Source organism: Drosophila albomicans, chromosome 3, assembly GCF_009650485.2.
Source record: "Drosophila albomicans strain 15112-1751.03 chromosome 3, ASM965048v2, whole genome shotgun sequence".
NCBI classification, from domain to species: Eukaryota; Metazoa; Arthropoda; class Insecta; order Diptera; family Drosophilidae; genus Drosophila; species Drosophila albomicans.
In genome coordinates this window covers 45,396,289-45,412,784 of record NC_047629.2, presented here as the reverse complement: position 1 = coordinate 45,412,784, position 16,496 = coordinate 45,396,289, and the positions used below count along the sequence as shown (strand labels likewise).

The window sequence follows — 16,496 nt, the reverse complement described above, 5'->3', positions numbered from 1 at the left end:
GACGTCGAGTGTGTGCTTACAACAATCTGTCTGATTCACGTATGTGGCAGTTGACCATGTCATTTAGCTTTTTTCTCGTATTTCCATTTATATTTTCACGTAACTTATTGTTGTATGTTTGTTGTTGTTGTTGCTTCATTTATTTATTATTGTTGTTAGAGATGAAGAAAATATCGATAACAAAATCGATTGATCGATGTTTAAAGAAATCGATTTTGCATTTGCCAACATCAGTGCAGTCAACACAGAAAAACGCATGAGCAGTAAAGAATGTCCTTCACTAATAGTTGTTCAGATTTATATTTAAAAAATACTCTTTTCGAAATATTCAACAGTAAAATACTAATAACATGAAGGGAAAATTGACAGTAGCTTGAAGCGAAGTACCTTGAAAAGTATTTTAAAAGTACTTCAGTATTTTAATCCAAGAAGTATATATTATTATGCAGAACACAAAACATACCATTGCCCCTTTCCAATGCCCAGTTAACAGAGTTTAACACCATCTGACTGTTATTAACGGCGGACTTTACAGAGGTAGCGCATCGATTTTTTCAATCTTTTCCGATCAATTCTGCTTTGCATTTACAATCGATAAGCAGTCTCTACTCTACATATAACGGCAGCCATTTAAAATTTTAAGTGTTTCAAATTTTGAATGTTTTTTATTTTTTCGTGCCGTGTTACAAAAATTAAAATATAAATAAAAAGTAATTATGCTGCTGCCTTCACAGAACTACTTACCCAAATTGCAAAGCAACTCGAACATCTATTTGCTGAAACGCCGCATTGCCGAAGATGGCACAAAAACACAAACAAAACTCTTCCAGGCCTTCCGCAATGATATCCAAGACCACAAGCAGGCAGTCGAAGCCAGTCAAGAGTGTCGAAGACATCTCCAGATCTACTAGTAATCAATCTCACAAAAAACATGGAATTCGCAGTTTCTTCAAGATTTTACCTTTCCTGCCACGATTCAAGAGGAAAACAAAGTCCAATCAGCGGAAAGTGTCTCAAATAAGTCGTATTAAAATACGTTCAAGTTCATCCTTAACCAATCATGATAAACGCAAGCTGATACGACTCTACCAAAGCCAAGAGAACCTCTTTAATCCCAATCATCCCGATTATGGCGATTCCAATTGTGAGGATTCAAGCTACGCAAAAATTTCCAGTTTCTTTCCGAGCAAAACATGTCAAGAGATTCAGAGCTACATTCATGAGCTGCGTCTGCTATTCGAACGCGAATATATCGTTATTGGGAACGCTTATCGAAGATTTGGCGAACTGTTGAAGCCATCCATCAAATATTACAATGAATTTCTATTCCTGGTGCCTTTTCTACGCTTTAGCTGGGACAGTGCAGCTTATTTACCGCCAAAGGAAACCTGCACAGACGACTTCATCTCGTACAATAGTTGCACCTCTGATGGCACTGATCGCATTATGTCCAGCGGCGATGACTTGATCGGAGAGCATCTTAATCGCTCGTCAGCTGGTAAATGTTTTTTCTTCGGCAAGAAGAAGCAGACCAAGAAGAATGCGAAGAGCGAGGATGATTTAGTACCGAAAGAGAAGTCTCCTGCTGTCTTGGAAGCCAAGCAAACATCGCCTGAGAAGCCAGCTGCGGAAACTACCTCATCGCCACTTCAGAGGCGATTATCAAGGCATAGTGAGGAGACGGCAAAAAATGGCAAGACCGTGGAAGAAGATGCAGCAAAGAAGTCCAAGGTCGCACATCATGATGCTCCAAGGATATCGTTATCCGAGCATCACGATACGCCAAGGAAGTCGGTAACCGAGCATCACGATACGCCAAGGAAGTCAATAACCGATCATCACGATGCGCCAAGGAAGTCAATAACCGATCATCACGATGCGCCAAGAAAGTCAATAACCGAAGAGCAACATGCGGCACAGAAGTCCGATCACAAAGATACGGCACATAAGCAATTCTCTTTTGGCAAAAAAACGCCAGCTCAGCAGAAGGGTTCAACAGAATTGTCAGAGCAAGGCAGCCTTGAAGCCAGGCGAGATTCCTCCAATAAGCGATTATCCTGGAAATCAGATCTATCAAGCGATCGTTGTCAGGGCCCCTGCGATAAAGAGTGTAACCGTCTTGGCAAATCTCAAGAGCCTCTAGACACAAGGAAATCACTGCAATCAACTAGATCATCTCAAGCCTCAACTTCTGTTCATCGCGGCAGCGTAGATCGTGCCCCATATCAGGTCAACTCGTACTATTCCGATAGTCAGAGTGCAAAGACAAGCCTGCTGCAGCAACAGCAGCGAAGACCATCACAGCAATCGCAACCAACCTATCCAGGCAATCAAGAGCAGCTGAATATGTTGTGTGAGATGATTAAAATAGAGCTGAGTGCATCGCCAGATTTCATCTACTACGATGCCAAGTGGCGCATAATTGAAATACTGCGTGAGGTGCAAAAACGCAACATGATTCACAGCAAAACCGATCCAGCTGCATGCAAAAGCCTAGAGTCTTCGTCGGCTGGTCGAAGAGAATCGCAGGCGCAGAAACAGCATTGCAATTGTTCAGCGGCAACCAATTGTCTCATCAACCGGGAGGCGACTCCCATGCAACGCATCCCCTGTCCAGCGAATGCCACGCGTTGTCCCTACTGCTGCAAGCACTGAGAGCGCCTCCCATTTCTTTCGTTATCAGTTGGATCAGCTGATCGACGTCCCTGACCAAGTTTTGTGGGAGAGCGATAAGCGAAACTTAAAGCGACATTTGTGCTTATCTTTTGGACAGTTTCTCAACAACTGCAAGCGAAGATGGAAGCGTTGCTCAACAGCTCCAAGTTGCTGCAGCATTGGCCCACTATAGTACTAGGAGTGCTTCTGGCGTTGTCCATCAAATACCTAAGACAAAGAAGACGAGTGATTAAAAAGGAATTGGAAGGCGAAGAAGATATTGCAGGTAAAAACGCTAATCGGTCTACTATTGTTGTGTTTTAATAACGTTCGCCACTTCAGTTAACTTTCCTCAGTCAACTGCCGATGATGACTTGCAGCCCGCTTTGGAGGAGAAGCCGCATGTTCTCTTTGTGCCGGGCCAGAGTCTTAATCCCAATGGCGCCAGACGCTTCTACGAGGTAATGCGTGGCCGTCGTAGCGTGCGTGCCTTCAATCCACACAAGCAGCCATCGCAGGAGGTCATTGAAGATTGCATACGTGCAGCAGGCACAGCACCAAGTGGCGCCCACACCGAACCCTGGACGTTTTGTGTGATCGTAGATTCGGAAATCAAGCAGACGGTGCGGCAGATAGTGGAGCAGGAGGAGTATATTAACTACAGCCAACGTATGCATGCACAGTGGGTGACGGATCTGCGACCACTGCAAACAACGTCCACAAAGCCGTATCTTAGTGATGCTCCATATCTCATTTTGATCTTTAAGCAGACGCACGGATTGACGGCGAATGGGCGTAAGAAACTGCACTATTATAATGAGATATCCACTTCGATAGCAGCTGGTATGCTGCTCTGTGCATTGCAAGCAGCTGGGCTCTGTTCGCTGGTCACCACGCCCTTAAATTGTGGACCCGCCCTGCGGCGTTTGCTCGATCGCCCGGCAAACGAGAAACTTTTAATTTTGCTAGCAGTTGGTTATGCGGCCGAAGACTGCAAGGTACCAGACTTGGAACGCAAGTCTCTTGAAGACATCATGGTGAAATATTAATTACATTTCGATGCGCTCACTTTAAATCTAAGTTAATTTAATTAAATTCAGCTCCATAGCCCAGCTACAAAAAGAAAAGTATTTGAATTAATAGTGGTGGCTCGTCGATATCGACTATTGTGACTGCTGACAAAACAGCTGTAACTGTCAGTCACGATCAATGTTTAATTTGAGGTCCTAGATATAGATATAATTGTCAGTCACGATCAATTCTTAATTTGTGGACCTAGATGCAGATGTTATTTCTATTTTATTTCTGCATCGTATTATTATTTAAAAATTTAATAAATTCAGTTTGATTCGATTATTCGCAAAATAAGGGTTTACCTATCGATATTCCCTCAGTAGCCATGAGTGACCAAAGTAATGGAAATGTAAGATTTTGGTATTCAAAGTGGAAGTTCCATTCTTAGTAAATTCTTTTTCAACTTTGAATTTTAACTGTTAAAATGCATCGATTTTAAATTTAAGTAATGAACAATATAGGGGTTTGCTTGTAAAAATCATATAAAAGGCCATTTCAAAACAGCGATAGTATAAATGGTATATTTTTGACGCAAATTAACACATTTTCAGATGAAAGATGCGGTCACGTTTGCAGCGAGTCATTTTATAAATAACTTCAATGTGTTCGGTGGCGCCGTCGGGGAATTTAACAAAATAACTAGAGAACCGAGTGAATAAATAAATAAATGTTACTAAATTGTTGAAAGTTATGTGCACATGCAATCGTTTAAGCAAAATGCGGGCCTGTAGATACATTTCGAATAATCATAAACGTGTGCGTTACTGTCGATGCAACAGCAGCAGCAAATAAGTGGGAAAGAATGAGAGCGCAAAGCAGATGGCAAAGAGCGTCGCGCCGCATTGGTGTTGGTTTGTGTGTGTGCTCAAGTGCGTGTGTGTGCATATAAAGTAGAAAGCGGCGGTAAAAACTTGTAAAAACCACACACATATTATACATAGATATATTTATATATATACATATGTCTACAACAAATACTATAAGGTTTTCATTTCCGACGAGATCGATTTTATCGTCAATTGGAATTTAAAATAAGTCGCACTTATTGCACTCCAGAGAATCTGCAAGTCAAAACAAAACAAACGTGAAACGTAGCCGAAAAACGCCTGCGAGTGTGCGTGTGAGTGTGTGAGTAAGAAAGAGGCAAATCAAAAAATATAGTGCATACGAAGAGCAAGCGCAAAACGCAATCGATGAAATTCGTGATAATCACAAAATTTGTACTAACAAATGGTTGAATAATATTTAAGCCAGGGCTTTACAAAAATACAATATATACATATGTTTAAATGATATCTTTAAACATAAAACTCGTCATTATCGAAAGGTTTTATTCTTAAAACGAATGCAAACATAATAATTGGGCTAAATTATTATTGCCGACACTTTTGCGCCTTTTGTATTGTCGCCTTGAGAGGTGAGTTGTAATGTTTGTTGTTGTAGTTCATGCAAAGTTTTTTAGTCGGTGCTTGTGTAAACTGTACTAGAGATGGGAGCGTGATGTGTTCGTGCTTACGTGTAAATAAAAAAAAGCATAGAATGTGCTTGAATATTAATAAATAATCAATTTGAAAATATACAGATATAAGAATAAAGTGTTGAAAGATATTGAAATACATGGATGTGCTGCACCCGTCTAATAATCGTAATCGATTTATCGTTTTGCAAATAAAAGTTCATAAGCATTCCTATTGTTAAATGAATACAGTGAAGTGAGTTTGAAATCATCGCATACACGCGCTCATCTCTAGACCAAACTGTACCATATTGTCAGTTGACTGACGGGGGAGAGAGAGCGAGAAAGAGAGCGTAAAACTATTAGTCCCTTTGCTTTTTGCTCTCTTCACAGCTCTCTTTCGCTCCATCAGCTCAATATGATGTTGTTAATCAGCTGCAGCCAACCTAAACAGTTATAATATATCAATTAACAGCCACTCTTATTGACTACGTAAGACATAATACGTAGTAGTAACAGTAAACAATATTGCTGCAGACAAACATGAGTCGTCTACAGAAGCAACAGCCACAACAACAACTCCAGCGCAATCAGTGGGAAATCGTTAGTGGCAGCAGCAATAAAAACACGAAAAGCAGACGTAAACCTCCGCTGCCAGCAGCGCCGCCTCCGCGAGAGGATATTGAAAAAATGATGGAACACATCAATGGACACGCGACAACGAATGGTAATGGAAGTGGGAAAACGTCGACAAAGCGTCGGCGGCAAAGCGACGATGAATCGCAACAACGACAACAACAAAAACAGCAGCAGCAGCAGCACTTGACCAATGGCATCAGCAGCAGCAACAACAGCAAGCATGTCAAGTTGACGGAAGCATCGTCGACTGCCATCTCGAGTTCCCCCAGCTCAGCGTCAAGCTCATCGACTGGGCAACAACGTCACAACAATAACAGCAAAACTGTTAACTACAATAATAACAACAATAACAACAAGAAGACCAACAACAATGTGCGCCCATATCACAATAACAACAAGAAGAAGAAGCCAAGCTCTAATACAAATCCAGAAACAACAACAACAACAACAACAACAACAAGCACAACTGTGGAATACAGTTACCGTAATAACATATCCACCATACCAACACCCCCCTCGCCAGCGTCACCGACAAATGAACCAATCGCATCGCCGGAAGTCGTTTGCATTTCGGATGCGGACAGCGAGGAGGAGAACGATGAATGTGCCGAATATTATGACCAAGAAACGGAGGAGGACAGCGACTTGGAGATCCATGAGTCAACAGCACCCGCCCCCGCCACAGTCACCGCCTCAGCTGCGAGCAGCAGCACTTTAAGGCATCCCAACAATAAAAACAACAACAATGCAGCGGCCGCAGCAGCCGCGGCAGCAGCAGCGGCGGCGGCAGCAGAGGCAGCAGCAGCTGCCAACAACACATCACCATCCACATACACGTTTCCCACAAGCAACACCAATCCACTGGATCTCGAAAACGAGGCGCATCAGCGGGATTTAGAGAACGTGACGGACTTGCGTTCCTATGGTGAGTAGAAGAAATTCCAATTCATTAACATTCAAAACGTACAGTGGCGGCTTTTTAAATATTTTGCGAATAGATCTAGATTGAGAATTATCCTAAAATGTACTCTTTTTTGTGGCCCCTTTCAGTCATTTGTTTATTTTTCGTGTTTCCAATCAAGTACATTTTCTATAATAATGGTGTAATAGTTGCATTTAACAAAGATAAGCGACTTTACTATATTGTTTTTGAAGATATTTTAAACACTTTACTCATATATGATTTTCTTTTAAGTTGCACTATTTGTTTATTTCATTTTCAAAAGCAATCAGAACTTGTATTTAACTCAGATAAGCAACATTAGTATAGGTTATTTAGATTTGTTATATTAAAATATAAAATGTTTACGTTCTTTGGAAGTGTTATTCTTCCTAATAATTCTAGACGCTAATAATGTTCATGCTTGAAACTGATAAGCGGGCGGTGACGTTGTCGTCTGACCTAGGCTAGAAAGTTGAGATGGTTGCGAGCGGTGGTCAATGCAATGACCTCGTCCTCGTCCTCTCTCGTACTCCTTTCAAAAGTGGGGCACATGCATTCAACCTTGACATACTTAGCTTATTGCTATTTGGCTGGCTGTTTGTGCGTTGTTCGCCTGCTGCAATTCACCCCAAAAATAAACTCAACTCACCTTAACTCACCACACAACGACAATCAGACATGACGTTTCGTTGGCTGTGTCTATGCATAACTCTGGTGTCTAGTGTTGTAATCTTTGTATGTGTGTGTTGTGCATGTGTATATAGGCAATTGATTTACTTGAACTTGGCACTGCAATTTACCCAGCAACAAATGCATACATAGAATATGATAAACACGTTAGCTTTTATGCCTAATTGACAATTTGTTATTTACCTTTTGAGCATAAGTGGAAGCATGACGCGAAGATAACAAAACAGACGGACATTCTCTCCACTAAACTTCCCTTTTCGCAAATGCATTTTCTATTATCATGCGTTGCCAGATCTTGCCCTTCTACAGCATGAGAGTGAGAGAACGCTCTCACTCTCTCTCTCTGTAACGGCTCTGTGCGTTTGTGTGCGTGCGCCAGACATTAAGACAGCTGTTGAGCCCATTCTGTGGTGTGTACAGCACCGCACTCCCAATTTGACGATCACCTCTAACTTACGTTAAACATTTTGCATATGCTAACAGATCATTAACATAGATCTGCTTATCACTAAAAGAATGTTGCGTGTGTGCACTTAGCATAACTCGTAAACCAATGATGATAAAACAAGCCTAATGAATTTCACTTTGCAGCTGTTTATCATATTTTAGGATTATATCAAAATTAAAACAAATTTTGTGGTTAAACACAATTTGGGAGGCAACTAAAAAATACACTTGTCGCTCAAGGTCATAATTTGCTTGCCCGCTTGTTGTATGCTTTTGCAGTTTAAAAATAAAATGTACTAACAATTATAAAATACACATATGTATGAATATCATTTGATTTTGTGAAATGTGCAATTTTTGATGGCCATTTTGATAGCAATTAAAAACAGCAAAAATAAAACAAGTTTCCATACATAAAGTTCGTGTTGATCTCGTTGCAGTTTTATTATTGTTTAGCATTGCAATTATTTTGGTTTAGTTCTGAGTTGTGAACTAGCTATTTTCTGCCCCAGCCTTTCTCTATACCGTGTAGACGTAATAAACAATGATAAGAATTCTAGTGAATTTCTTTATCAGCGCGCTTATAATAGAGCATATACATAAGCAGCTCAATTCGATTTAAGTTTTTCTTGTTCCTACTACTCTTACTGCTTGTTGGATCAATAAATTTGTTCGCCATTCAAAAGAATTATTTTTTGTTTTGTGTTTTTTTTTTTAATATTTATACCGCCTACGTCACCCAAGAAGGAAAGAGCTTACTACACAGGGTTCAATGCACCCTTTAAAAAACTCAAAATGAATTCGCTAAAGTAAATTTACGTCGCGTGTTTAGCAACTTGAATTTCCGAAATCAAGTATATATATTTATTATATACATATAATATGTAACTGGTTTAGTGCAACAATTAGTAAGCAAGGTGATTTCATTAACCTGATGTTGTCTTATGTCAATGCACCGAGAATAAACAATCTAAACATTTTACTTCTGTTGTACAAATTACATCTATTCACAGTTTGATTATTACTCCTCTTTCCATTCGTAATGACAGATGTACGTTTTTATATGTGTTTGTGTGTACAACACTAATCGTCTTTCTGCTGAAATGAGTGTTTCAAATGAAATTCGTCGAAGCCAAAAAGGCCACAGGTTCAAGGACAAATGTCCAGCAATGGCATTCAACTCACTGTCGCTCTATCTCTTTCACTTGTTGGTGCTCTCTACTCTAAGGCCGACGCAGACTGCCAAATACTACTGTACATTTTCGTCAAATACCCTACTTTTTGTGTGCCTAGGAGTAAAGAAATAAATGTATTAATCACTCGGGAATTTTATGGTAAATATACAGAGGCTTGATTGGTCGCAATGTATTTCATATTTTTCAATAGCGATATTATTCTACTCGTATGTGTAATGTCGTCTGAAAATTGCCAAAAATTCTAGACAGGGCCAATGAACCGATAAGCCTGTGTAGCAGGCAGGAGGAGAGAGCAGAGCTGGTTAACAGGCCTGATTTGATTGGCTGCTGCGCAGTGTATTGCTCTTCTTGCACATACACTTTGCGCTCTCAGTGGGTCAGCCACCTGCTGCAATGGCGCCCGATACTGATTATTTTTGTTGTTCTTCATTTGCAGAATGTATGCAAAAGTGTGTATGTATGCAGAATTGTGTGTGAGTATGTTAATAACAGAGCGTAATCGTTGCTTGTAAAAGAGTCGCACGTGCTGCGTCGCTACTTAATTGTGATAATGCTAATCAAATGTGTCAAACAAGTACAAAACAAGTAATTGAATAGTTTCACGCTCTTCATAGCTTCTCTCTTGCTTAGTCTCTATAGAACTTGACATGTGTGTGAGAGAATGTTGTGTATTGATTTTAGATGATGCTCTCTCAGTGTGTTTTTGTTACTAGTTATTGCCTCTTATTTTCAATTATGCTATGTGCATATGCTAATCAATTCCATTGCATTCTATTTTTATCTTTTGTATTTCAGTCAAACTGTACAGCGATGAGCAAGTGAGCTTGAATGATTTTAAAATAATTCGCGTGCTTGGCACGGGCGGTAAGTGTATTTATAACCAATAAAAATACAATATATATATACTAATTAATATCTTTCCATTTTTATACTTAGCTTATGGACGCGTGTTTTTGGTACGAAAGCTGACCAGGCACGATGCTGGCAAATTGTATGCGATGAAAGTGCTCAATAAGATCACCGTAGTGCAAAAGCGCAAAACGGCTGAGCATACAAAAACGGAACGTGTGGTAAGTGAAATAAGAAGAATGAATGTGAAGAGTATAAGAAATACCCACACATATACACATCAACGTAAGCAGACCCTTTCAATGACGGGTAAAAACGTGTGCTAATCACACGATCGAAAAGCGAAGCTAATTGAAATGAAACCTTCGTCTGATGCACGTACACTAAAATCAGAAGAAGAAGCAGACACTAAAAAAAAGAGAGAGGGAGAGCCAAAAGCAAATGTAGCCAAAAAAAAAAAAATGTAGTGAGAATCCAAACGTGGCACACATACAAGTGTACGTGTGTAAGCTCGCTCAACTTGTTGCACCGGCAAAAAGCTAACGGGATGCCAACAAGAGAAAGAACCGAAGAGAGCGAGAGAGCTAGTTGAGAGCAAGCTGATCTACTACAACTACATGCATGTATGGATGGATGTATTTGTGTGTATGTATGCATTCAATCACGACCGGTTCAGAGGTAGGCGGCATTGAAAATAGAAAAGCTAATGCAAAACTTGGTTAAATAACTGCAAACAGGTGTAGCAGGAGTGAGAGTGTTAGACATACAGCCAGAAACACACATACACACAAGGGCATCGTTTGGCCGAATAATGTTAAATGCTTTAACAGAGAGTGCGTTCATTGTATCAATGTAACTATCTCGCTCTTACGCACTTGTAATACACTTACAATGTATTTCAAGGTACATAACGATGACTATGACGACTGTGCTACTAACCCAGATTGTTGTGGCACAAAATACAAATAGAGGGGGAAGTGGATGCCGGCTCTGTTGAACGCACATACATTTATACATTCTATATGAATTTCCTGCTTTTAACTCTTGTTGGTTTTGTCAAAATATAAAATGTGAAAGTTAAACGACAACAAAGCACATCAGAGATGCTTACCAATTGTCTATGCGCCAAAATACAAAGAGAAATAAGTGTAAATAATTTCAATATGAAAATAAATGGCGCGCACAGAAATCTTTTTACTTTCACGCACAAGATCAATATTTCGCTATGCATGACAATTAATTATTGTTTGCAAAGGCATAAAATATTTTTATATTTCATGAGTATATATTGCGTTGTTCAATAGTCATGTACATAAGAAGACATGCAAATTTGAAAAATCCATCATTTATATTTATTAAGCATCGCAGGGAAATACATGCATACATAAAAACAGCTTATTATGTGAGTGTATGTGTGTTGGGGCAATATACAGTGTTTGGGTATTTTATTGTGCTGGAGGGATGTGGCTAAAACAGCTGTTTTGTACAGTTATCTCTACAATCGGCCAGGCCTAGCAACAACAAAAAATCCCCCAAACAATAACAACGAGCGAACGTTGCCGCAAAAAATATTAAGTAAATAAACAAGATGGCCGCTAAAGCCGAACGCCAGCAGCAAAACAGACAAACAAAAGATTATCGATTAACGCGCAGCTTGTGCAGTATTCGATATTAAACAATTACAAAAATGTACATATGTATTTCTAAATAATTAATCGAACGAATAATTAAATGATTTGTATGCCATTTTTTAGGTGCTGGAGGCTGTGCAGCGTAGTCCGTTCCTGGTCGGCTTGCATTACGCATTTCAGTCATCGTCAAAGCTGTATTTAGTTCTGGGTAAGATATACAAAAGATTTGCTTCGCTGCATTTTCGATAACTTTACTAATCTCGTTGTATTTCGCAGACTACGCCAGTGGTGGAGAGCTTTTTATGCATATTTATCATGCCGAATATTTCGAGGAAGCTCGCGTTCGCGTCTACATAGCCGAAGTAGTTTTGGCACTGGAGCAGTTGCATCAGCTGGGCATTATCTATCGCGACATTAAGCTGGAGAACATTCTGCTCGATGCCGACGGTCACATTGTGCTCTCCGACTTCGGTCTGTCCAAGATACTCACGGCGGAGTACGATTATCGTGCGCACAGCTTCTGTGGCACCTTGGAGTACATGGCGCCGGAGATTATACGCACTGGGCCGCCGGGACACGACAGTGCCGTCGACTGGTGGTCGGTGGGAGTGCTGACGTTTGAGCTACTCACGGGTGCCTCACCATTTGCCACCTCTGATGGGCAAAGTCAACAATCGGAGATCTCGAGACGCATACAAAAGGAGCAGCCGCTAATCCCATCATCATTCAGTCCTCAGGCACGCGACTTTGTCATCAAGATGCTCGAGAAGAATCCCAAGCGTCGGCTGGGTGGCAATCATCGTGATGCTAGCGAAATTAAGGATCATCCATTCTTTAACGGCATCAATTGGCAGGAGTTGCGCAGCAAACGTCGAAAGGCGCCGTACAAACCAACCCTTACTGCCGAGGACGATGTGCAAAACTTTAGCAGCGAATTCACAGATCAGACGCCTGAGGATCCCGAGTGTGATGCGCCCCCTGCACGCATCCAATTGTTCCGTGGTTACACCTATGTGGCGCCCGAGCATTTGGAGCAAATGCGTCGCGACAATCATTGTCAGATCGAGTACTGCAATCCGGATCTGCAGGTGAGTTTTGACGATGTAACTTTCAAACAGCATATTTAATTCTTGCATTCATCTTGCAGAATATTCCTTGTCGACCCGATGATTTTACGCTTGGCTCTCGCCATACGCGTGGTGCCAATGGCACATGTTATTTTGTGATTGACGTGGAGATTGTGTTTATGGCCAAGGTGATACCGCTGTCCAAGTTCCGCATCTCCGAGGTGGATGCGCTCACCTCGTGTGCGTTGGACAAGCACGGTCATGAGCGCATAGTCAACTATTATGGCGCGTTCCGGGACAAGTGCGAGGTGTGGATCATTACAGAGTGTTTGTGTGGCGAGGAGTTGGCCGTCCATTTGCAAGCAAAGAAGCTCGATGAGGACGTCTGCCGCGAGATTTTTGTGCAACTGGTCGAAGCGATACAGTATGTGCACTCCAAGCATTTCATTCACGGAGACCTCAAGCCCGAGAACATTATGTTTGTAAGTCGCGATCGCATGGACGTTAGGCTGGTCGACTTTGGCAACGCATGGTGAGTTTTCATTTAATTCCATATTACGGGGATATAAGGGGGAGATTTCTTTAATCGATCAGTATCAGTATAACGTTTTGTTCTTCCCATTTGCAGCTACAACAGCAAGTTCCAGAGCTGGCGCGACAAGCCCCGCTACACTTTGGACTATGCGCCGCCAGAGCTGCTCAAGGATCCCAATGTGGTCACCTATTCGCCGGCCGTGGACATTTATGGCCTGGGTGCCACGCTCTACATGATGCTGGTGGGTCATGCGCCATATCGCATGTACCGCGGCGACAATGATCACAATCCCGAGGCACATCACAAGCTGCGCAAGCGCATGGAGAAGGAGACCTTCAATCAGACCTCGCATCGTTGGCTCAACGCGAGTCCGCAGTTCAAGCAATTGGTCAGCTGGTGCCTGCAGAAGGATCCAGCGAATCGGCCGCAGTTGAGCGACATACTCGACAGCGAGTGGATGCAACAACAGCAGCCGGCCAGCGATCCCGATGTGGACATTGTGCCACTGCCCGAGCAAGTGGTTGTCGATCTCAGCGAGGACACCATGGAGCAGCCCGCAATCGAGTTGCCAGCCAAGTTAGTCACCGCGACAGACGAACAACAACTGCCACATCACCACGAGGATGATGATTTGGTTGTGCAGGAGGTGTTTGATCCCGATTTTGCGGAACTCACCGATTGCCTGGGCTTCGATGAGAATGCGCCACCATTGCGACTGCCTGACGAGTACTACGTAGAACTGCCGCCGCCACCTCAGCCGCAGTTTGAAGGCGAGGCATTTGTCGCCGAGCCGCCAACGCAAATGTTGCCACCAGCAACTGTGCCGCCGCTGCGCATTGACGGGGAGCAACGTCCACGGACGCGACAACAACGTCGCACCGAACTGCGTCAAACGGCGGGCACGCCGCCAGAGCCAGAGGACACCAAGGCCGGGCTGTATCTGCTGATGCAACAGCTGGCACCGACGGTGGAGGCGGAACTGCAGCAGCATCGACAACCGATGAGAGCCAAGTCACCGAGGAGAGCCAAGTCACCGCGGCCGCTGGATGATCTGCAGGGCTTCAAAAAGGTGAAGGGCAACCTGCGCAAGACGCGCGCCAGCTGGCGGCACTTTTGTCTGCTGCTCAATGGTGTGCAGCAGGTGCTGAAGCAGCGTTTCAAGAAGCAGCGACGTGTCTACTGTGCGCCCACCATCAAAACCGAACTCCTGGACGAGGCATACGAGAAGCCACTGATATTTCCACGACCACGACCGCCGGCCAAGCGCAAGGCGAAGCAGCCGAAAGTGGCAAGGGCGCCAACACGTGTCCAGCCGGAAAGAGCGCGTGCGCTGCGACAGCGTTATGTATTTGACTGACGACTGCGTGGAAAGTATGCGGAGGCGGCAGCGATCGTTGTGGATCTGCTGGACGTGAAGACCGAGGATGAGGACGAAGAGGAGGTTGTTGAGGATGTTTATAAAGACGAGGATGAAGAGCAGGCGAAGCTTGACACAGAGACAGCGGAGGAGCAACGGCAATTGCAAGCGATGCTCGCGGCGGCGACAAGTGGACAGTGGACGAAGCTGTGCAGCTGACGACGGACCGATAGTGAAGTGACGAGGACAAGGACGAGGACGACGACGAGAACGAGAACGAGGACCATGAGACGCCTACGACGCGGCCAATTGGCAACCATATAGGAGTATAGACACACACAAATCTGCATTGTATTGTATAGTTAGCAATTAAGGAGAGCAAATGTGAAAAGCGGAGAGAATGTAGGCGTAAAATGGATCATGGCGCAGCACCAAAGATCCTGTTATCAATAGAGATTTAGCCGTTGTTATATTCTAAGGACTTACAGTCTAAGTTGTATTTTGACTTTTGAAATATTAACACCCACCCTACACACACACACACACACGTTCACACAAAAGTAAAGAAACACCCACACAAACCTACAATTCCCTCATAAACGCGACACGCTCGTTGTTTTTTTTTTTAGAACATTTTTGTTTTCTTCTAATTTAATTTAGCGTATTTTTTGTGTAAAAAGTTCAGGAAATAAAACACCAAACAAATACAATACGCAATGTTTGGGCAAGTGCGAAATTTTAAAAATTTTTGAATCGCATAAAAATGCTTTTGCGGAATTAGTATATAAATTATATATATAGACAGACACGCATACACACATATATAAAAATACATATAAAGAGAGAATAATAGAATAATAATAATAATAATATAGATAATACGCTTTAAGTTGTGCTCTACGTTAAGTTTACAAATTATTGTTAACCCACAAGAACTAAGAACAGAGGTAAAAAAAAAAATGCATTACTAAGTGCAAATAGCTCTTATATTTTCTATTCTTCAGATACAATTGTACACATAATTAATTAATATTTCTCCTCATTGTTAACTTGCGTTTTATGCCGCTTATTTTGTTAGAACTATGAAATTTTTAGCGCCTCAAAAAGTAAATGTATGAATTGAATTGAAATAAAATTTTTAAAAATACAAATATTTACAATAATGAATGATTTACATTATTTTCTTTATGATTTCCCCACACACACACAAACACAAAAACACAGACATATCTTCTGATCTGTAGAGAGAAAGTGGAAAGAGCAAGAGGAGTCCCAACATTTAATATATTAAAGTTGCCTTTTAACAAGTTGCCTTAGACAAAACGAAGAAAAACAAATACGAAAATGTTTAACCAAAACTCCAAAAAAAAAAAAACAAAAACAGTAATAATAACAAAATAAAGTATATTAATTACTGTTTAAGTGCAAGCCAAAATACACAATACTGGGTTAAATTAATTGTAATAATCAAAGAACCACAAACACAAAAACACACACAGATAGTTTTTACAAGTGAAGCAATAAACTCTTAAGCTTCCCCTCATATTATCGTAGAAATAAAGTAATTTAAATCAATATACTTAAGTTATAAACAAAACTCACACAAGGAAGGGAGTTTTGAGAATAACATAAAACAATCAGATGAAAAATATCTTTTGCTGCATACGATATATCATTGAAGCATATGTGTACGATAGATCGTTCTATCACGATCTATCATCAAGTATCAAAGCGCATTGTATATAGCGCCCAAAAACGATTTACGGGTTGCTTGCGAATTAACTTCGTTGGCGACATTGTTTTTAGATTGTAAAATAAATATAGCAAAGTAAATAAAGAACACGATAATTTACTAGAGCATAAGTCACCAAAGTTTGTATATAAAGTTAAAATAAAATACTATTTCAAATAATAACGAAAATGAAGTGTTATTGAAGTATTTAAAATTGTGGTAAAA

At 41.4% G+C, this 16,496-nt stretch overlaps 3 protein-coding genes across 4 annotated transcripts; all 3 read left to right on the top strand.

Moving 5' to 3' along the window:
* Positions 1 to 617: 617 nt before the first annotated feature.
* On the top strand, positions 618 to 2,655 carry LOC117567657 (uncharacterized). The gene has a single exon (XM_034247774.2). The coding sequence runs from the start codon at positions 799 to 801 to the stop codon at positions 2,653 to 2,655; it is 1,857 nt and encodes a 618-aa protein (XP_034103665.1). The 5' UTR covers positions 618 to 798.
* A 141-nt stretch (positions 2,656 to 2,796) lies between these two features.
* Positions 2,797 to 3,782, top strand: LOC117567659 (iodotyrosine deiodinase). The gene is made up of 2 exons (XM_034247777.2): positions 2,797 to 2,941; positions 2,998 to 3,782. Exons 1-2 carry the CDS (start codon positions 2,797 to 2,799, stop codon positions 3,702 to 3,704), a joined length of 852 nt encoding a protein of 283 aa, XP_034103668.1. The 3' UTR covers positions 3,705 to 3,782.
* A 541-nt stretch (positions 3,783 to 4,323) lies between these two features.
* LOC117572180 (chromosomal serine/threonine-protein kinase JIL-1) lies at positions 4,324 to 15,922 on the top strand. Of its 2 annotated transcripts, none has more exons than XM_034254832.2 (8): positions 4,324 to 5,146; positions 5,661 to 6,749; positions 9,896 to 9,964; positions 10,037 to 10,170; positions 11,704 to 11,788; positions 11,857 to 12,668; positions 12,728 to 13,179; positions 13,276 to 15,922. In XM_034254832.2, exons 2-8 carry the CDS (start codon positions 5,729 to 5,731, stop codon positions 14,537 to 14,539), a joined length of 3,837 nt encoding a protein of 1,278 aa, XP_034110723.1. In that variant the 5' UTR covers positions 4,324 to 5,146; positions 5,661 to 5,728; the 3' UTR covers positions 14,540 to 15,922. The 2 variants fall into 2 exon arrangements, with proteins under 2 accessions (XP_034110723.1, XP_051861316.1); XM_052005356.1 differs by having other exon boundaries at positions 5,579 to 6,749.
* Positions 15,923 to 16,496: the final 574 nt, after the last annotated feature.

Excerpts from the sequence above, each read along its gene's own strand:
- LOC117567657 (XM_034247774.2), top strand. The coding sequence starts at position 799 with ATGGCACAAAAACACAAACAAAACTCTTCCAGGCCTTCCGCAATGATA.
- LOC117567659 (XM_034247777.2), top strand. The coding sequence starts at position 2,797 with ATGGAAGCGTTGCTCAACAGCTCCAAGTTGCTGCAGCATTGGCCCACT. Across the intron at positions 2,942-2,997 it reads AGGCGAAGAAGATATTGCAG|TTAACTTTCCTCAGTCAACT; the intron begins GTAAAAACGCTA and ends TCGCCACTTCAG.
- LOC117572180 (XM_034254832.2), top strand. The coding sequence starts at position 5,729 with ATGAGTCGTCTACAGAAGCAACAGCCACAACAACAACTCCAGCGCAAT. Across the intron at positions 10,171-11,703 it reads ATACAAAAACGGAACGTGTG|GTGCTGGAGGCTGTGCAGCG; the intron begins GTAAGTGAAATA and ends GCCATTTTTTAG. Across the intron at positions 11,789-11,856 it reads AAAGCTGTATTTAGTTCTGG|ACTACGCCAGTGGTGGAGAG; the intron begins GTAAGATATACA and ends TGTATTTCGCAG.